The 22,846-nt window shown below is 35.6% G+C and overlaps 1 protein-coding gene across 3 annotated transcripts in view; it reads left to right on the forward strand.

Moving 5' to 3' along the window:
- Positions 1 to 21,695, forward strand: part of LOC115210683 (rac GTPase-activating protein 1) — a 39,524-nt gene extending 17,829 nt beyond the window's left edge. For all 3 annotated transcript variants that reach the window (XM_029779358.2, XM_036502086.1, XM_029779359.2), the window contains 14 exons: positions 2,633 to 2,786; positions 6,655 to 6,745; positions 8,279 to 8,384; positions 9,639 to 9,684; positions 10,656 to 10,753; positions 13,212 to 13,265; positions 14,113 to 14,177; positions 16,671 to 16,734; positions 17,486 to 17,600; positions 17,736 to 17,841; positions 17,992 to 18,124; positions 19,294 to 19,405; positions 20,623 to 20,710; positions 20,883 to 21,695. In XM_029779358.2, the coding sequence (XP_029635218.1) occupies positions 2,633 to 2,786; positions 6,655 to 6,745; positions 8,279 to 8,384; positions 9,639 to 9,684; positions 10,656 to 10,753; positions 13,212 to 13,265; positions 14,113 to 14,177; positions 16,671 to 16,734; positions 17,486 to 17,600; positions 17,736 to 17,841; positions 17,992 to 18,124; positions 19,294 to 19,405; positions 20,623 to 20,710; positions 20,883 to 20,955 (1,305 nt within the window). In that variant the 3' untranslated portion in view covers positions 20,956 to 21,695. The remainder of the gene's footprint in view (positions 1 to 2,632; positions 2,787 to 6,654; positions 6,746 to 8,278; positions 8,385 to 9,638; positions 9,685 to 10,655; positions 10,754 to 13,211; positions 13,266 to 14,112; positions 14,178 to 16,670; positions 16,735 to 17,485; positions 17,601 to 17,735; positions 17,842 to 17,991; positions 18,125 to 19,293; positions 19,406 to 20,622; positions 20,711 to 20,882) is intronic.
- The last annotated feature ends 1,151 nt before the right edge of the window (positions 21,696 to 22,846 follow it).

Raw genomic sequence — 22,846 nt, forward strand, 5'->3', positions numbered from 1 at the left:
GTTTTTTTATCCTGGTATCAGCAGCTCTGTCCATATGGTCAAATCACTTTGCTCTTAATGGCCCAGTAACTGTCTCTACCTGTACCTAAGGTCATTGTCTCTAGCCGTACCTAAGGTCATAGTCTCTACCAGTACTTAACGTCACTGTTGACCCTATGTCTGCATCTGTATACACAAGCCTGTGGAAGATTAGCAGTTTCCTGTATATATATATATATATATATATGCCACCAATGTTATCCAATGAAAAGGCAAGATAAGAATTGATACAGTTTGGCATCTCTGTTGATGCAGGTGTAACTATCAGAGCACCATAAGCCAGAACAGATTATACAAGAAATCTTGTCTGACCCTCTAGTAGTTCTGCCAGTTTAACTCTTCAGATTGGGATTTATTTTTATGGATCTTGAGAAGATAAAGGACCAAATTCAGCTAGGTGGGATTTCACCTCAGGGTGGAGATAAAACAAATACTTAATAATGACTTTGCTAATTCCCTACTTATTAGTAGGTACCATGTAGGTACTAGCTCATTGTAGTGAGCAACTGTAATTCTGTTAAATGACCAGTATTTTGTTGGTTCTTGTGGAATAAGTTCCCCATGATACATCATAGGATCAGCTGAATTTGTTTCCATTCTCCTGTTGTCTCCTTCCCTCTCTTAAAAAAATGAAGAAAGCTTTGTGTTACTCATCTTAATAGAAATAGCAACCAAATTTCCTTCATATTACATCCTACTATCATAAAAGGAAGGACACGTTATATATTGTAGTCCTAGACTTTGAAAAGAGACAGGATGATCACAGCAGGAATGCTTTTTGATTGGGCTGTCCCAGAGCTAAACACTTGCAACCAATTGAGTCTGTGGCCATGTCAGAAGTTTGTTGTCAATACTACAAATTTATGTTCATGTTGAAGGTAGCGAGCCAGCAGAATCATTAGCTTAGTGCCATTTCGTCTATCTTTATATTCTGAGTTCAAATTCTGTCACGGTCGACTTTGCCTTTCATCCTTTCAGGGTCAATAAAATAAATACCAAAATTGCTCATCTTGTGTCAAAACTTAAAAGCAATATTACAAATTTATATCCATGCTTAGAAATATATTAACTGTAATCTATTTTATGACAATCTAAATTCAGTTTCATATTCCATTATACTTCTACTCCATAATAACAACATTGGTGACATCAATCAGCATTTTGAATCCCAACTCACCCCATACCTACACAATTGATATTCTTATAAAAGATAATGAATAACTTTTATTCCACAACTTGATAATGATTTAAATTTATAGTCTTTGAGCTTTGTTATTATCATTTTGGGTAAGGAGACTCTCTGTGTCTTTTTAGTCTGATTAAATTGTATGTAAAGCAATATTTTTTTTTTAAGTTCAGTTTCTTTTTCGTACAGGCTTCATACATAATCTAATGTGTTCATCCAATTTTAAGATGGTAATTTGTGATTTGGGGTAAATTTGGTTGCTATTTCTTGCAAATCAAATGACTACTTACTGCTCAAGTAATGGAGGCATAGCAGGAATATGAAGAGCTGTATGCTATGAAATAATTAAGGATGATAATTTCAGATAGAAAGAGAGAGGGTGCAAGTGAATTAAATATTTTCAGTATTGGTTGAGACACAGTGAGTCAATATAACTAGAAGGCTTTGCTGCTGTCATCTGGCTAATAGTTTGTTGGGGATTATGTAACAACTATAACAATAGTGCTTTCCAATTATAACAAGTTTTGCAGTTATGTAAATGAAGATGTTTTGTGTAAATCAGTGGTTCTCAGCCATATTTACCTCTGAACTTCTTTGATTTCTATTTTACTCTCCTAGACTTCTAAAGCCATTTGATGTTTAAAAAAATCCTATTATATTTTTATCCTTAAATATTATTAGAAATTGTATGAAAAAATTTAATATAGTTTGTGTATTGTAGAAATATAACCAATTTATTGCACATAAATTCTTACAACATCCTACATGATCCCCCAAGGATCAATAAGTTCATGCCTTCTGTAGGGTTTGTGAAAAGGGCTCCGTTTTCTTGGCACTGAAACTCCAAACAAGCCTCCATCTCCGAAAGGTTAAAGACTATTGCTAAGTGAGATTTTACTGTGATTTTTAGCATGTTGAGCAAACATATAGAGACTCCCTTTGTTGTTTTATTTTGTATGGTAGTAGACTGTCAATGGAGAATGGTAGAAAAGCAGAAAAATTGTCTAACAGATTAAGTCTTTTTTTTTTTTTTGTGACTTTATATTGACCATTCACTATTTATTACTCTTGTGCCTCTAAAGGTTTTTTCCACAATTTACATTTTAATAAATTCTTTAATTAAATATATTATTTATTTATTAAGTATGTTGAGATTTTGCTTTTAGCAGACCAGAATGTGTGCCTGGATAATTATTCATAAACCCCACTTATCTGAAATATCAAATAAATGAGGTTTACAATTCCTGCAAAGAAAGGCTTCAAAGATGTTGAGATTTTATTATTTTATATATTGGACTTCAATATCTAATATTTTTTTTTTTTTTAAGTTTGATATTTATGGAAAAAAATGTCCTTGTAGTACAGTTGATTGTTTAAAATATTTCTGATTTATTTGTTTCATTATAGAGGGATACATCTATCATCACTAAGACCAGAATTCATGTGGACAGTGACTCTGGGCAACCCCAAACGAGAACCACCACTGAAATAAATTTGCCTAAACCCCAATTAAATAAAAGCTTTAGTGAGCCAATGCTTGATGTCAAATTTAAAAGAACAGGTTTGTGTGAACCAATACTTTATCTTTTACTTGTTTCAGTTATTTGACTGGCACTGCCTTGAAGGGTTTTAGTCAAATAAATCGAGCCTGGAACTTATCCTATTAATCTCTTTGCCGAACCACTATGTTAAAAGGACATAAACATACCAACACTGGTTGTCAAACAGTAGTGGGGGACAAACACACACACATGTATATATGACAGTCTTCTTTCAGTTTCCGTCTATCAAATCCACTCACGAGGCTTTGGTTGGTCTGAAGCTATAGTAAAAGACACTTGCTCAAGGTGTCATGCAGTGAGACAACCCAGAACCATGTGGTTGGGAAGCAAGCTTCTTACCACACAGCCACACCTTTCATTATAATTACATTATTAACAACAGAATTCAGCAGAATGAGGAAGGTAGACCTTTAGCCAGAATAAATGGAAGTCTTATTGTTAACAAAGAAATGAGAAGTGAACAGTGGAGTAAATTCTATTTATGTGTAGAAAACACCACCGAGGAAAGAAGTTGGAGTATAGTGTATCTTGAATAAAAATTTGTGCTATATTCAATAATAATAATATAGCAAAACATTCTAATCCAGTACTACTTCATTCATAATTACAATGTTAATTTATACTTATATATTTGTGCTTTCTCTTAAAATGTAATTACTACAACTTCTAGTTTTTTCACTCTAATAAGATACTTACATTTGCCAAGATTTTAGTTTATTCTTTAATTTTTAGAATTACTATTTCATAATAATTATATCTGAAATGTCTGTCTTTTCTGTGCCCAGCCAGCAGCACTATATCTTCCATAAAGTAAAATTACTCTTTCACTTGTTATGGGCTTTGGTGCTGTCATGAAGGGTAGAAATCACTTGGTTAAGCATTAAAATGATTTTAATACTGAAGAGCAAATGAGGTGGTCATGGTTAGAATATCTGTGATCATAGGTCTTCTCAGTCAGGTCTGATGTTGACTAATCAACAAGAAGCCACACTCCTGTTCCTCTTTGAAAAAAAAGTCTTCTTTCATCTCTTATTGCTAACCAGTTTCTATTATTCAAGATACACTCCAACTCTTTCCTCGGTGGTGTTTTCTACACATAAATAGAATTTACTCCACTGTTCACTTCTCATTTCTTTGTTAACAATAAGACTTCCATTTATTCTGGCTTAAGGTCTACCTTCCTCATTCTGCTGAACTCTGTTGTTAATAAATGAACACCTAAAGATATCTGGAGCTCCAATTCTCTTTAATCTGTCAGAAAGTTAGAAATAGCAAAATTTATCTTTTTTACCAATATAGAACACTCATTCCTGACATGGTCTACATATTTCATTTGTCATTTTTGTATGATATTCAACAAAATTCTGTTCTCAAGTTACATTTGCTGCTATATCCTTTCATGTTAAAATTATTCTAATGCTGATCTTTTTACCAGATAAGTTTAAACATTTATAATTGTGTCTTTGTCCAGTCTTTCATCATCATCATTGTTTAACGTCCGCTTTCCATGCTGACATGGGTTGGATGGTTTGACTGAGGGCTGGTGAGCCAGAAGGCTGCACCAGTTTCCAATCTGATCTGGCAAAGTTCCTACAGCTGAATGTCCTTCCTAATGCCAGCTGCTCCAAGAGTGTAGTGGGTGTTTTTACATGCCACCGGCATGAGAGCCAGTCCAGCAGCACTGGCAACGACAACCATGCTTGAATGGTGCTTTTTTTTATGTGCCACCTGCACGGGAGCCAGTCAGCGGCCCTGGCAACAATCACGCTCGAATGGTGCTTCTAACGTTCCACTAGCACAGGTGCCAATCAGGTGGTACTGTCGTCGGCCACGACAGTGATTTCACTTGCCTCAACAGGTCTTCGCAAGCATAGTTTATTGTCCAATGATTGAAATGGACTGGTTATACAGCACTGGCATAGGCCACAGTTATGGTCTCACTTGGCTTGCCTGGTTTTCTCAAGCACAGCATATCTCCAAAGGTCTCGGTCACTTGTCATTGCCTCGGTGAGGCCTAATGTTCAAAGGTCGTGCTTCACCACCTCATCCCATGTCTTCCTGGGTTTACCTCTTCTGCAGGTTCCCTCAACTGCTAGGGTGGGACACTTCACACAGCTGTTCTCATTCATTCGCAACATATGACCATACTAACGCAGTTGTCTCTCTTGCACACCACATCTGATGCTTCTTAAGTCCAACTTTTCTCTGAGGGTGCTTACACTCTGTCGTGTATGCATACTGGCTTCATTCCTTGCAAGCTTACGCATGTCCTCAGTAGTCATGGCCCATGTTTCACTGCCATGTAGCATAGCTGTTCGCACACATGCATCATGCAGTCTACCTTTTACTCTGAGCGAGAGGCCCTTTGTCACCAGCAGATGTAGGAGCTCTCTGAACTTTGCCCAGGCTATCCTTACTCTAGCAGCTACACTTTCAGCACACCTGCCCCCGCTACTGACTTGGTCACCTAGGTAATGGAAACTATCAACTACTTCTAGTTTTTCTCCCTGGAAAGTGACGGAAGTTGGTCTCAGAGCATTCTCAGTGTTTATTGTTCCTGAGCATCTGCCACATACAAAAACCATCTTCCTAGTTAGCCTTCCTTTGACATTGCTGCACCTCTTATGTGTCCATAGCTTACACTTGGTGCATCTTATAGAGTTTCTACCTACACCTTTTCTACAGATCGAGCAGGGCCATCTACCTGAAGGCGTTTGTGATTGGTCTACCTTCCTACTTATTAGGACTTTGGTTTTGGCTAGGTTGATTCTAAGGCCCTTCGATTCTAAACCTTGCTTCCATACCTGAAACTTCTCCTCTAGTTCTGATAGAGACTCAGCAATTAGAGCAAGGTCATCAGCATAGAGGAGCTCCCAGGGGTATCCTGTCTTGAATTCCTCCGTTATTGCCTGGAGGACTATGATAAATAGGAGGGGACTGAGGACTGAACCTTGGTGGACCCCAACCTCTACCCTGAATTCTTCACTGTACTCGATGCCAACCCTCACCTTACTAGCAGCGTCCCTGTACATGGCTTGTACAGCTTTCACTAACCATTCATCTATCCCTAGTTTCCTCATTGACCACCAGATGAGGGATCGGGGGACCCTGTCGAAGGCTTTCTCTATATCAACAAAAGCCAGGTATAGGGGCTTGTCTTTGGCTAGGTATTTCTCCTGCAGCTGTCTTACCAGAAATATAGCATCAGGGGTGCTTTTCCCTGGCACAAACCCAAACTGCATCTCATCTAAACTGACTCTCTCCCTAATCAGTTGGGCTATGACCCTCTCTGTTACTTTCATTACCTGATCCAACAACTTGATACCTCTGTAATTATTTGTATCTAATGCGTCACCTTTACCTTTGTAGCAGTTGATTATGGTGCTGGTACACAAGTCATTGGGTATGACTCCATGTATCACCTGGTTGACTATACCTGACACCGCCAGATATTTTAAGCATTTCTGCAGTGATTCCTGATGGGCCAGGGCTTTCCTTGTCTTCATACCCTTAATTGCTCTATCTACCAAGGTACTATCAATTTGGATAGCCGGTCCCTCTGTTGGGTCGACATTCAGTAAACTCTCTTCCATTCATTCTCTTCATTTAGCAAAACATACAGCATGGGAGACAAAACTATGTTTACATAGGTAATGAAATAGATAGAATAATGAAAAGAACTAATAAGCTAATTATGATGATCTGCACTGAAAGAGAAGGATAAGAGATGTACGAGGTTGAAAGAACATATTTCATAAAAGTAGTTTGATATGATTTTCATTCTATAGAAACTAAAATATTTTTCCATTTTCAGTTTCTTACTCACAGATTTTTATGCTATTTAATGTAAAATACTTTCCATCTCAGATTCTGCTGGTGATGAGTGCGAAGAGGTATGGACCTTGCGACCTAGAAGATCTTCTGAATCGAGACGAGCCCGTCATCGGACACAATCTGAGTATGTTTACTTGGTTGAAATGTTTCCTTTCAATTTATTTAAATGGATTTATTGAATTGTCATAAAATACTTTAAGTTCCTTTCAGTATCCTGAATTCAGTAAATTGTGACTACTATTTTATAACCACCTTTCTTTTATTTCTGTATTACTTAAATAACCAAAATAACTGAATCGTTAATACTAGCAAAACATAGTTGCTTCTAAATCTTTTTGATATAGTATTTCAAAAGCACTTCATACTTCTTAAAAAATTTTTTACTTTGTAGAAATTTAGCAAATATTTTACGCACTGCTTTTCTCTTTGCTACATATAACTTATCTTCCTGCTAAACCTCCTTGTAGTCTCTTGCTATCTCCTTTTCTCCACAAATGTTTGTTTTGTTTTTATCTTTTGTGGTTGTATTTACTCTTCACTTCCACCAATGAGTTATATTCTGCCAGCCTTATCACTACTTGAGTACCAAGTAGATTCTCCATTGAGGAATACTCAACTGTCCACTACACTATAGAAATATTCTTTCAGTCTGAACAAACTGCCCAACTAGAAAATAAGTTGGAGAACATTCCCAGGCCTGCCGAGAGATGCAGGGTTCAAGTTATGTTTACTCTCTCTCTCTCTCTCTCTCTCTCTCTCTCTCTCTCTCTCTCTCTCTCTCTCTCTCTCTCTCTCTCTCTATCTCTCTCTCTCTCTCTCTCTCTTCTCTCTCTCTCTCTCTCTCTCTCTCATTCATTGAAATTGCATTTGTCGTGCAATGGTAACTCTCAATGATTTTTGTTTTTATTGTGTTTCAAGCAGTTAAAGTTTTATTCACACAACAATAAAAAACCAAGCAACTCATTTCCTTGCATTCATTCTAAAAGAGAAATTAAAAACATTTCCATTTTATAAGAAAAGTTATTGTAAATGGTTCCCTGTACAACAAACTAAGATAATGGAATGGTGTACAAGAAATGAAAGTTGAGTGGGATTTAAATGACAATTTCACCAGAACTAAGTTATGGAAAAATGGAATCTGGATAAAGATTAATCTAATAGAATATTCCTTTGTTTCAGTCATTTGACTGCAACCGTGCTGGAGCATCACCTTTAGTCGAACAAATTGACCACAGGGCTTATTCTTTGTAAGCCTAGTACTTATTCTATCGGTCTCCTTTGCCAAACCGCTAAGTGATGGGGACGTAAACACACCAGCATCGGTTGATTAAAAAATAATAATAATAATAATTGGCAAAGGTAGGCACCAAATGTCCGCTTGGTATAAACATCAAGTTTCTGTTTGCTGAATATGCAGTCATTGATAATAATGTAGATGAACACTTGTTATTTATAATGATGACATTAGCAAGTTTGCTCATAACAAACGTCCCTAGTAAAAATATATATTTTTTATCATTTACAAGTGCCAGTAACATTTCAGAAGTTTGTTTGAAAAATGAACTTCTAGATATTTAAATTCTGCTTTGAAATGCTACTTTTGTGCTTTATTTTTATGCAGTTATTGAAGATCATGAAAGTTATTGTATATTTTTAGGTCTAAATCTCCTATGCTGAGGAAAGCAAACTCTGCAAGTTCTAGTCTCAACTCAGTGCATATGTTTAATATTTTACGAACTGTAAAGCCAGAATACTGTCAAGTTGTAAGTATATTTTCCCAATGCTGGTATTATTCTAAACATAGATTTTTTATGTATTTCTAAATGTATATTCTCCAGAATATAGCTTGAAACTATATTTTTACTGATACTAGTATGCTAAAAAAGTAAGAACTTTTTATTTTTCGATCTAGTTGTAAAGAGAGTAATGTTTTTATTTAAACCGACCATATTTGACCCAAATATTGTATCTCTTTTATATTCAAAGTGATCAGATTTGACTTTGCATACTTACTCTTCAAAGTCATTCTGAAAATAGACAATTGCATCATCGAAATGTTGAAGCCACAAGTTAATGCATGATTAATAGAAAACAGTTTGAATACATAAGCATTACATTTGACAGAATAATTTGATGCAAAAGGCTTCTGCTAGAGAAAATGTGCATAATGTGAATCTCAATAGGCTGAGAATATAACATTTATTTTTAAAGAGGTTGGCCTTTTGATCTTTCAAACACAAAAGTGACAGGCTGATGGATCAGCCTGATGACTATCTATGGGTTAATGCTGCAAACTGAAGACAAAATGTAAAGAAAATTTAGTGTGCTCACATGTTCTGAGTTTGCCATCTACTTTACTTAATAGGTATCTGGTTCAAAACTATAAAATATTCCAGAACATTGAAGCATTACTAGTTGTTTTTTAGTCCTGGTTCAGCTCTGACTGAACAGATCTTTGATCAAAAGTCTTATAGCTGTGACCTCTCTGTCTTTTTAGGGGCATCTAGAACTACAATATTCAATGTGTACTTTCCTTATTTAAAACAGTAGGGTGCATTTTGTGGGAGATTTGGCTGCTGTTTCTAGCAGGTTAAGCAACAATTTAGAGGCTCTCTCAGATAACAATTCAGTTGTGCAACTAGATGAAAATACCAATAAGCATGGCTAAAAAGAAAGTAGCATTTGTAATTCAGCGTGGAATAATTATTACTTAAGAAGAGATGCTTAAACAGTTGAAGGGAAAATATTGGACTTTGTTAAAGCAGCCCAGTCACATTGACATTGATCTGAAGCATGGAATAAACTGCCTGCATCAGTTGTTGACAGCCATGACGCTGCATCCTTTAAGGCCCTCATGCTTTCCGAAATCCGCCGAAACTACACCTGATTATATATATACACTTTAGATGAGTTGTAGTGCACCTGAGCACTGTACACATTATTATTATTATGTAAAACTATTTTTTAAATCTTTCATAAACTTATATTTCATATTGATTTTTTTTCTTTCATTACAGTGTAACCAGAAATTTAAGTTTGGTTGTAAAATAATGCGCTGTAAAGGTAAAATTATTCAATTCTCCCTCCCTTTCAATATTTTGTTGTTTTTAACTCCTAATTTTTAAAGATCTTTTTATAAGGTCTTTTATATAAGATAATTTTTTTTTTAAATCCTTTTCTGAACTGAATATTTAAAGCAAATTACATTGTTCCATCTATAGAATAAAGTTGTCATTCTCTTAATGTCCCACTCAAGTTGCTATACCATGAGGGGCTATAGATTATCAGTGTAACATGTAAAAGTGGCACATGAATGCCTCTTGTAAAGGTAGCTGTCCATAGATCCTGAGGAAAGTTTCTCATTCATTTTACACTTCAAAATCTAGTGTGAGGCCTAGTGTTTTATTTTGAACTAATTCTGATTTTTGCTTTTAAATTATTTCATATAACTGAATTCCTGATTCCATTTGTTAGTGCTTACCCCCAACACTTCACTTAAAGTCCTTGCTCTTTCTCCTATTCTTTCTCTCAGTAGTGGAGGCTCTTTCACCTTGTAATTTACAAGATGACCTCACTAGTGCTGGTAGTATGGAAAAAGCATCTAGTGCTCTCTGTAAAGTGATTGGTAAATTGAGAAGCAACAACACAGGTTTTGGGAAGATTCTAGCTCTGCTGAGGGCAAAACAACCTCTACAGTGCTAGTGCCACCAAAAAATGCACTCAGTACATTCTGTTAAATAGTTGGTGTTGTGAAGGGCATCAAAGTGTAGAAACCAAGCCAAACCTAAGACACTGGAGCAAGCCATGGTCCTCCAGCATGTCAGATCCTGTCAAACTGTCCTACCCATACAAGTTTAAAATGGTGAATGTGAATTTGACTCACAAAACACATGATATGATGCTTATAATATTCATTGACTTTATTTATGTATATATATATATATATCCTCTGAATAAAAGATACACTTAAAATATTCTTTGAAAGTTCTGTAAATGATTTTCTTTTTCTAACAAAGATTTATTTTACTCCACAGAATGTAAATTTCATCGACATCCAGAATGTGAAGAACAGACTCCTGTACCTTGTATACCAGTATCAGTTAGAACTCCAGGGCTTACCAAAAACGAAATGGTAATTCTTTTTTCTGTCTATGACTCAGCTTGTTTACTGTTCAATGAAATAAGATTTCAATATCTTTTTCTTTACCGTAAATAAACCCTCTCTGTATTTTGCCAATAATGTGTAATTAGAAGCTTACATCATAACTACAGTTTTGAATTCAGTCTCACTGCTTGGTGCTTTAGAGAAATATCTTCTACCATTTTGAGTCATGCACGGTATTGTGAGAAAAACTCTATGAAAGACCATTCTTGTTGTTGGGTAAGCTTAATCCATTGCTAGGTTTAACACCACAGCTGGCTCTTGAGTACCTTTTAGCTGCATCCACTCTGTTGCCAATATCAAGTTCAGTTCAGAGCAGGGAGCTGGCAGAATTGTTAGCATGCTGTGCAAAATGCTTAACAGCATTTTTTGTCTTTACATTCTGAGTTCAAATTCCACCAAGGTTTACATTACCTTTCATCCTTTTGGAGTAGATAAAGTAAGTACCAGTTGATCATTGGGGTTGATGTAATCAACTTTCCCAAGCTTAATGGCATTGTGCCAAAATTTTAAACCAATATCTAGTTCAGGTCTCCTATCTTTAAAAATTAGATATGTGCTTACAATGTGAGCTCTTGTAATAGACAGACATTTTCATAGCATCTTCGTCATTTAATGTCATTCCTCCTATGCTAGCATTAGTTGGATGGTTTGATTGGATCATACAAGCCAGACGACTGCATCAAGCTCCAATGTCTACATTGGCATAGTTACTATAACAGGATGCTTTTCCTAATGCTAGCCACTTGACACACAGTGTACTGGGTGTTTTTTTTTTCATGGCAGCTGAAGTAACTCGTAAGACAAGACCCTTCAAAAGAGTGAGGTCACAGTATTGAGGGAGGTGGCTTTGTACCAGGTGCTGAGAGGCTAAACTATGAAAGAGGAATAGGTGGACGTCTTACTGTAGAGGAGATACATGACTAATCCTTTGGGGAGTACTCTTGTACTATAGAGGGTACACCCTGAGATCTCATCTCCAGCCTTTCTCTGAGAGAAAGGCTTATGGAGATGCGGCCTCAGGGTGTAACCTCTATGATACAAGAATTTGGTTAAAAGGAGCATTAAGGATGGCTGAGTGAGTAGGGTTTGCAAATGTGTGAAAGGAGAGTTATAGATAGTGATGGGGATAATGGTGAATGGTGGACATGTGTGGCGGTGTGATCAATGGTGATTCTCAGTTTGTGAGATAGTTATGGAAAGATGGGAGTGGGTCAGGAAGGTGGAGGTAGTAGGTGGTAATACATAAAAGAGATTTAGAGAAGTTCTGATTGAAGCTTTTGGCTAGAAGTGGGAGATAGAGACATGTAACATAGAGGGCAACCTATAGGCCAAATCTGTGATATGTGCAAAGTTCCATCTATGCCAAGGGAAATGTGGTAGCAGAACAGTGAAGTAGACAGAACCATAAAAACAAAGAGACAGGCTTGGAAGAATGGGATTAACAGAGAGTTATACTCAGTAGCTAGAAAAGAAGCTAGATGACAAGATATGTGTAGCAAGAGGAGAAGCAGAGAGGAAGAGGTTTGCTGATGATATTCCACAACATGAGAATCAGAGATGTGAGGTGTTGCTAGTTGCAAGACAGTGTATCAGAGAATATTGAGATGTAGGATAGAAGTGTGTATGGAAGAATAACTCAATACTAGTGATTCTGCAAAGAAAGGCATGGAAATGCTACTTTGAAAGACTACTAAAATATGGAAAATGTATTGCAGCTTTCCAAATTGAATCTGACAGAAGGATCAGCCATTCCAGCTGACAATTGTAGGATAGATAAAACCAATAAAGGATTTCATGCATATAGATAATATTAGGATAGTTTTTATCATCATCCATTTTCCATGCTGGCTTGGGTTAGACACTTTGACTGGATCTGGTAAGCTGGAGAGCTGCACCAGGTTCCAGTCATCTGTTTTGGTTTGGTTTCTGCAGCAGGGTGCTCTTCCTAATACCAACAGAATGTATATTACCAGCACTGGCCATTACTGTGGTTTCGCTTAGCCTGACATGTCTTCTCAAGCACAACAAATCGCCAGAAGTTTCAGGGAGAAAAGACTTTCTGTTTATTTTTTTATCTATACCAAATTGAAGTCTTCTGGGTTTTTTTTTACCTTTCGGCTCTACCTTTAGCTTATCTCAAAAAAAATTTTAATGCTCCCTAACCAATAATATGATGTGTAACTGATTTTCATTTTTTGCGATGCACAATGGTTGGGGTTGAGATACTGTGCTAAAGACCACATAATCTGTTCAGATCTTACAACTATACAATTTTACTTGCCTCAGTTTTTCCTGATCAGACAATCATTTCCATAGTATTTCATTGAAAATTTCTCTTATTTTAAAATTACCATTGATTGCTTTCTTTGGCAATAAATTTCTTAAAAGTTTAAATCTATTCTCTTTTTTTTTCTTTTTTAACCAGGGTTTTCTTGCTGACTATGCTGGTCTAGACTCTCCTAGAATTCCTGGGATTATTGTAAGTATTGTTTGCTCTATAGAAGAATCCCTTGTTTGTTTCCATTCTGTCTCCCATTGCATTAATTTTTTTCTCTTTATCTAAATTCTTAACTGTTCATTCAGTATCACATAAATGTCTTCTCTAAACTTTATTCCGTAGCAGTTTTATGTACCATTAACTTTGAACAGAGCATTTCTTTGTTATTATCTTTTTCTTTGTGACATGATTTGAGCTTTACATAGTGTTTATAGTGTTTGTCCTAACATCAGCCCTGACTGTGCAAACCCACATTCAGATATTACCTTTCTGATTTTTTTTTTTACTCTTTTTTTTTCTTTTTTGTATGTCTCAGATTACAATGTGTTCTTTTGTTCAGACAGTAAGGTATAATCTGATGGAAATTTATAGGTTGAATAACTGTAGAGATTCCCTCGTTGGTGATTTATATTGGTAGCACTTCTGCTATTTTCTGCCTCCTTATTATTACTTTCATCATCATCATCATTTAACGTCCGTTTTCCACGCTAGCATGGGTTGGACGGTTCGACTGGGGGTCTGGAAGCCTTGGAGGCTGCACCAGGCTCTAGTCTGATTTGGCAGTGTTTCTACAGCTGGATGCCCTTCCTAACGCCAACCTCTCTGTGAGTGTAGTGGGTGTTTTTTACGTGCCACCAGCACAGGGGCCAGAGCAGGCTGGCAAATGGCCACGATCGGTTGGTGCTTTTACGTATCACCGACACGGACACCAGCCAGGTGGCGCTGGCATCTGCCACGTTCGGGCGGTGCTAAGACAAAAAAATTGATATTAATAACAGTTTTATATATTCCAAAAATTTTAAAACTTAATTTCTTGATTATTTTATAGCAACGTCTTACTGCTGAAGTTGAACGCCGTGGTCTTAATGAAGTTGGAATTTACAGAGTTCCTGGGTAAATATTATTATTAATGAACACTAATTTTAGATAAATGATTTGCAATTACCAAGGTTGTTTCTGAATATCTTGAATGTTATTCATCCATTTATCATTCATTTACACGTTGAAATAAAAGTAAACAAAGCTAAAATGCAGTGTTGTATCCATTATCGTGCAATACTTAACCAATTAGCAAATATCCCAACTTCTTTGCTATTGAACTTAATATAGTTTGATATTAATGTTTGAAGAAAATATTTTAGTATTGTAATATGTTTTAAAACTTAAACTGTTATTTCTCACCAGGATTCAGAAAATATATTGCAACTCTGTTAAGTGAAGTCAGTTCAATGATAACAATCATTTAAATTTAGACATCATGTACTCCATACTTTCAACAGTTCGTTTTATTGGGTGCAAATATATCAAGTGGAATAATAAATGTTAATTTTAAGTCTGGATTGTGTTACGCATAGGGAGGTGTCTATTATTGAGGACTAATCATTTTAACACATTTCTGGTCTTCTGATATCTATATAAATACAAAACTGTACTCAGATATTATACTGACAAACTGGCAGGATTGTTAGAGCATTAGGTGGAATGGCTTTGTGGTGGTTTTTTTTCTTGCTCTCTATACTCAAATCCTACTGAGATCAGTTCAGCATCTTGCAGGGTCAGTAAGAAGTAGTGGATTGGCAGAATTGCTAGTTTCAGATGAGGTATATGGCTGGTGCTAATCACTTGGTTATGGAACCACAATTGATTATGAAAGCTGTTGTGGCTAGACAAGAATTCTAGTCATCTTTTGCAGTAGTTGAATGATGGTAACATCTATATATATATATAATATATATATATATATTATATATATATATATATATATATATATATATATGTGTGTGTGTGTGTGCATGAATGAGAGAGAGATAGGGGAGAACCTGTGATAGAGGTAGACCCAGGAAGACATTGGATGAGGTAGTTAAGCATGTTCTTTGAACTTTGGGCCTCAGAGAGGCAATGACTAGTGACCAAGATCTTTGGCAATATGCTGTGCTTGAGAAGACCCATCATGCCAAGTGAAATTGTAGTCATGGCTGATGCTGGTGTTGCGTAACTGGCATGTAAAATGTATCCTTGGAGCGTTGGGCCTAATGTAGGCAAAGTGGCTGAGATCTTTACGAGTACTGGGCCTCACGGAGGCTATGATCGAGACCTTGGGCATTGTCGTGCTTGAGAAAACCCATCAAGCCAAGTAAATAAGTGGTCGTAGCAGATACCTGTGTCACACAAGTGGCATGTAAAAACAGCCATTACACTTTCGGAGTGGCTGGTGTTAGGAAGGGCATCCAACCTTAGAAACCATGCCAAATCAGACTGGAGTCTGGTGCAGCCTTCCAGTTTGCCAGCCCTGGTCAAACCATCCAATCCATGCCAGTATGGACAATGAATGTTAAATGATGATGTGTGTGTATATAAATAACACTTGATGCTTGTTTCCTACAATCTCTGTTTCAAGACAAGGATACACAGACATATATATGATAGGCTTCTTTCAGCAATAGAAGAAACTTGCCCAAGATGCCACACAATGGGATTGAACCCAATATATTTATTGTCTTCTGCCCAATGTCTGTTCTGCCTAAATTCTGTTCACATGTTATTGGGCGACTCAAGGCTATAATTGAAGTTGCACATTGAAATGAAACATAGGGCAACATGGTTGCAGAAGGAACTTTTTAAATGCTCAATCATGTCAGTGCTTATAAGGCTAAAGACATTTTTATTAAAAATAACTTGATGGATATTTCTGCCCCAAGTCAGCACTTGAGACATGAGCCAAAGTATTTCAGAGGTGACTGTAATGATATAATTGTAGAGAAAGAGGTCAAAAGTAATAAATGATGGAACATTTATGCTGTCATTCCACTGGCTAGAAATAACAAAAACAAACAAATATCCTTCAAACCACATTATACTATCAATTGCTTGGAAACTTTTGAGTTTATCACATTTGTAGAAAAACCTCAGCTGACTTTCTTTAAAATGTATTGCCAAAATATATTTACATCATCATCATCATTTAATGTTCATTTTCCATGCTGGCATGGGTTAGATAGTTTGACTGGAGATAATAAGCCAGAGAACTGCAACGGGCTCCAGTCTACCTTGGCTTGGTTTCTATGGTTAGATGCCCTTCCTCATGCCAATGACTCAACAGTGTACTGGGTGTCTTTTATGTGTCACCAGCATGGGTGCTTTTTACATGTCACTGATATGGGTGCCTTTCACATGTCACCAGCATGGGTGCTTCTCATGTATCACCAGCAAAGGTGCCTTTTGCATGTTCTGGGTGTCTCTCACATGTCACCAGCACAAGTGCTTTCACATGTCACCGGCATGGACATGTCACAAGCACCAAAAACAGCCTTACTCAAGTTGAGTTTAACAGGAATTTTTTTTTATAAAGTTAGTTGATATGACATTCACTTTTGTTTTGGTTTATAGTTCTGAACGAGAAGTCAGGGAACTTAAGGATAAATTTCTTAGAGGCAAAGGGACACCAAACTTGGTGAGTAATATAGCTTTTACATCTTAATTTCTTAACCCTTTTAATACCAACCCATCTGAGACTGCCCTGGTTCAATGATACCAATTTTTTGTTTTAAAGTAATTTAACTTAAAAAGTTCTGTCAAAACTTCATGTTAATTCATATTCTATTAACCAACTTACTAATGAGTTACTTTACTCTATTCTTCATTCTTTTCAAAACGAATTGATTCAAAGACAGTATATGTCAACATAGGTATGCTAAAAAAAATGGGTTAATGGTCACAATGTTTAAAATTTATATATTTTTAAAATGACATGACTGCTTTTTGGCATACATATATGGTCATTAAATTTAAATGTTGTGACACTTGGCTAGAAGTACAATGCATAATGGATGACACATTTAAAAGTGTCTGAAAGAATGAACATCTGATTGCTAATACTGCAACTATATTCTTTAATCATACTAAACGTGTACCATGATTCAGTGGAACACCACAGTATTTCTCTGTATGTTCACAGACACCTTTTTTTATTAATTTGATACAAGGACATGAATTTGTTTCAGAGCAGCTATAACCAATTGAATTAACTTCGGTTCACAATTCCTACTTATTTTATGAACTTTTAAGGGATAAGGACCAAACTGAACCCCAACTGATTTATAAGATGGGTAAACCTAATTACTGTAAGGTATTTTAGTCAGACACTCCATTATTTGTTCTGCTGTATTCACCCCTATCATGTGACTACAAATTGTCTATTTCAGTCTCTTATTGATGACATCAATGTTATTTGTGGCTGTTTGAAAGATTTCCTACGATCTCTGAAAGATACATTAGTCACTTATAAATTGTGGCCTAGTTTCATAAAAGCCGTCACTGGTAGGTTCTCCATAGTTTGATTTCTATTATTATTTTCTACTTAATCTGAGTCATATTGATGAAAGTGTTGTTGATTTGGATACTGCTGAAACTCTGGAAAGTAAAAAAAAAATCGTTTTCTTTTTCTTTCTCCAGAATATGGTAATGAAGCCAACATTCAAGCTGCTCTTTATGAAGTAATTAAATGCATGCCACAGGCTAATCGTGACACATTAGCATTCTTGATAAAACATCTACAATAGTAAGTAATCTTTTAAATTTTGTTTTTCATACATAGATATGTGTCAAAAGTAGTGCTGGTTGTATTTAAATTTTGTCAATTATGGGCAAAACTAGGATTACAAGTTAGACAACATTACTACATCATGTTATTAAATCTTATTTATTTCAGTGTTTCTCAGACTGCTGATTGCCGAATGCCTAAACAGAATTTAGCTAAAGTGTTTGGGCCTACCATTGTTGGGTTTTCGTCTCTTAATCCAAATCCTGCTGAAATTTTTAAAGAAACTAAATTACAGTCAGAAGTAAGTACATTCTGTTTATTATGGGTTCATTTTGGGGTTTTTTTAACATCCTTTTTACCATACTCACATGAATCAGACGGAAAAGACTTGCCCAAGGTGCTATGCAGGAGGATTGAACCTAGAACCATGTGAATGGGAAGCAAACTTCTTACCACACAGCCACGTCTGCACCTTCTTAATACCAATTTGTATTCCAGTTTACAATAGTGTTAAGTATTTATTGCAATGAGTAATCTTACTAAAAATTAGAACAATGCTAACCAAAATATAATGTAGTCGATATTTTTATGTCTGTTTAGCTTCAAGTCAGCCTGAGTTGAGCTGATCCATCTCAAAGCATTCCAGCCATGACTGTCATGACTATCTTTTTTCCAGCACTTCCTTATCCATTACCACAAAGAATGTAATTGAGAGATATGGCTGCTATTTCTCTTGAGTTGAGCAGAAGTTCCCTCATTGGCTCTTATGTCTGTCACCAAGTGCCATATTTTATATCCATCCTAACATTTTAAGAAATTTCTGCTTGCTATACTTCATCATCATCATCATTGTTTAACGTCCATTCTCCATGCTAGCATGGGTTGGACGGTTCGACCGGGGATCTGGGAAGCCAGAAGGCTGCACCAGGCTCCAGTCTTATCTGGCAATGTTTCTACAGCTGGATGCCCTTCCTAACGCCAACCACTCCGTGAGTGTAGTGGGTGCTTTTTACGTGCCACTTGCACAGGTGCCAGGCAAGGCTGGCAACGGCCACGGTCGGATTGGTGTATTTTACGTGCCACTGGCACGGAAGCCAGTCGAGGCGGCACTGGCATCGGCCACGAGTCGGATAGTGCTTTTTACGTACCACCAGACCAGGGGTCCTGGCTGGTTCAATTCGATTTCGATTTCGCTTGCCCCAACATGTCTTCGCAAGCGAAGGGGGTTGGCATGGGTGCCTGTCGTCGGATGAGGTTCTATATTGACTTTGCTTGCCTCAACAGGTCTTTGTGTCCAAGGGAGTCAAAATTTAAATACTTGGAAGGTTTTCTTTTCTTTCTTTCTTTCTTTCTTTCTTTCTTTTTTTTTTTTTTTTTTTGTTCTATTCTTCTCCCTAATTATCACCTTTGGTTAGTTCTTCAATTGGGGTTGTCATTTGCGAATAATATTTTCTCTCTTCTGAACTTCAGGTTATGGAGCATTTACTTGATATACCAACAGAGTACTGGAATCAATTTTTAATGTCCAACAACGCAAACATAGAAAACCACACACCTCATCATACTCCTGAAGAAAAACATGGTTAGCTTTAATCAAAATTAACTTTAATGTATCATTAAATTTATATATATATATATATATATATATAATCCTCATGCAAGAATGTTGTTGATAGTGACTTGAAAGGTTCAGCCAGCTATGCCATTGTAGGACAATGGCTTAGCTGGCCAAAACTTTGAAGTCAGTCAACAACATTCTTGTAGAAGAATAATAAATTTGTACTATACAAAAGTATAGAGTAACCCATAACCCGTCAGATTAATATAAAATTGTTTTTATTACAACTGAACATAAAATCAAACATTGTGTGTGTATATATATATAAATTTCAGGTCCCTGGCTTACAGTATCAATAATGACTTTCATGTCAAGTATATTGCTAACACTGGACCTGGGTGCTTTACTATAACCAGTTTGCTACCTCGTTAGTCTAAGTGTAACTTCCACTTAACCGTTTATTCATCTGATGATATTACTATAATTAAGGATGTGCTGTATGCTTTCAGAGTGTACATTATTAGTGAACACCCTTGTAAAATTAGTCCTAGCTTCTGAATAAAGTCTTTAAACATTTGTCTGTTTAAAATGGATTATTGATCATATGAGAATGTTTATTGCGAATAGTTAACATCATTTTAGGATGAGATTTATATCTCCTTCATTTATTGCCAGAATCCTGAAGAGTTTTGAGGTTACTGTGACATTTACTGCTCACACACATCTGAGATACTTGTTCCTTGTAAATACTCTTCTGTTATCTGAGGGTGAAAATACTTCATAGTGTTGTGAAATATCACTAACTAGATTATCATATCTCTGGAAAAACGAATGGACTTGAAGAATTAGTGAATGTCAAGTGGAGATCTAAGTTATTTTGCAATAAATCAGACTTGCATCTTTTATTACATAAATTTTGTTGCTGCAACAGACTTTTATTATGGTATTATAATTTTACTTGTTGTGTTGTTGCAGAGTATCATAATTGCATTATTGCACTAGGTTTATACCATTCCTTAATTCTATGTAAGGAAATATATTTAGCCAGTTCTGGTTGCATCATTGTTAAACAACATGAAAATAGGTTGAAATCTCAATCCTTCAGCTGTCCAACTTATATATTCATTAAAGTATATTTTAGTACAAAATACAAATCTAAATATGTTTTTTTTTAAAATTTTATATAGAATCCTCTACTTTGTTCTGTTTCGTTACATAATTTGTCTTGTTTAACATTGCAGTGTTACACAGCATGTTGGGGCCAGTTGGACTAACACCAACAGGATCTTCAAACAAAAAATTCACTAGTGCTTCGTCATGTACACCTAGGTAAGTAAGCTTAGTAATACCATTTTATTCAGCTACAAGCCAGTTTTCACAAATCTTTATTTTTCTGTCTATATACACGTTACAGCAACTCTTGTTTTAAGATTGTGTGTGGGGGAGAAAGCGGGTCAAACATTAAGCTTTTGATGAGTTATTTCTATTATCTTTATTTCAGATTTGGACAGAAAAATGGACGATTGCAAAATAAAAGAACTAAACACTTCTTTGATTCACCGAATCTAGAGTGACTTGCTTCTTCTCTCCACATCTTCACACTATTCACTTTCTTTATGAATATAAACACATGTACATTTTTATAAAGCATATTTTATAAAATTGTTTCACACTTTTTCTGCATTCATAGTCTTTATGGTAAATACAGAAGTTTCTCTAATGCTCTACAACTCACCAACTGTAAAGGTTCCTTTTATAATGCTTTTGATATGTTTTTATATTCAACTTTGATTTTGTAGTAATTTTCTATGACATGGCTGTTGTGTTATGGTCATCATCTGGAATTCTGTAGCAAACAAGCAACTATAGTAATAAGCAATTAGAATCACTGCTAGACAGTTTTTAACACATGCTGAACTTCATGACATAGAACAAGAGCCACTCATCTTTGAACTTTTTTTTATAAATTCTAAATTTTATAATTACTTTTAACCCTTTCAATACCAACCCGGCTGAAACCGGCTCTGGCTCTGAGTACAAATGTCTTGTTTCCATAAGTTTTGAAATAAAATCTTCCACCAAACCTTAGTCACAATTTATGCTCCCAACATTAGCTTAATGATAACTAAGTAATTTTACTAAATTCTTTATCATATTTAAAGTAATTGAAAGAAACACAGAGCAAACATAACTATGCCAAATCAAGTTAACATTTCGCACAACTTTAATAAAACATGTATTTGAAATTTGCTAATAATATAATTTTAAAATGCTTTCTTATGTTGATTAGAAAGTAAAATTAATTTCATTTACATTCACATCTTTTTTTGTTTTTTCTTAAATCATCTCTTCACCTAAGCTGACTCATACAAAATCACTTCTCTTCAAACTTTGGTATTTACTGATAAATGAGAGCTTGTTACAAGTTTTTACAATCTTCATTATTCATTTTTACTAGTTTCAATCAATGGGTTGCTGCTGTGTTGAGGTATATTTTCAATGATTTTAGTCAATCATTTCAACTCCAGTGCTTATTTTATTGGTCTGTCATATTGCTAATTTTTGCTTTTAATTGTATCTTATAATTGAGATGAAGTGTTTATAAATTCTCTATTCAGTTTGTTTTCTAATCAAAGAATTAAAATCTTTTTCCAAGTCTCAAATAGGATTACTATTTTGATAATTTAATATTATCCATACTTTATATCGAAAAATATAAGGTGATATTAATTATAATGTAATATTGTCCATACTTAATGTAAATAAAATATTATCTAATGTGTTGGCATATTTTGTTTTTATTTTTAGAATAAAGAACATCCTCATCATTGTAACATTCACTTTTACCATGGATTAAACAAGATTTAATGACAGTTTTTTTTGTTTTGTTTTCTATGGCAGGATGCTATTCTCATCAATCTTTACTTGTTTCAAGATAAGGTACTTATTCCCTGATCTTTTGAATAATGAACCTGTCAGTGGCATGCATTAACAATGCCATCATCTATGTATTGGTCAGCCTATTGTACTTTGTAGCAGGAATGAACCTGAAACCACAGGGTTGTAAAGACTTCTTGACCAAGGTTGTGCTTGTGAAGAGAATAAAAAGCCTTCATTGCATTCTTTATATAAACTGTCTAATAACAGGAAACAACTTATGAAATTTTGAGCCACATTTCTTCAAATTATACCCTTCCGTCTGAAAAAAAAAGACCAGATAGTCATGGTTGGAATGGTAGTGATCACAGGTCTGCACAATCAAGGCTAACCTAGGTTAAATAACATCTCTATTTATTCACATATTTAGCAGTATTGTAAATTTTGATAGCTGGTGGCACCTTGGGCAAGTGTCTTCTACAATAGTCCTTATTTAGGTGGAGATATGATATAATTGGGAAATTAGGATAATGGAATGGTCAATAATGCCTCGTTCAACCAACGAGTTCTGGATTAGAGATGATTTAA

This window comes from Octopus sinensis, linkage group LG4 (genome assembly GCF_006345805.1).
Source record: "Octopus sinensis linkage group LG4, ASM634580v1, whole genome shotgun sequence".
NCBI lineage: Eukaryota > Metazoa > Mollusca > Cephalopoda > Octopoda > Octopodidae > Octopus > Octopus sinensis.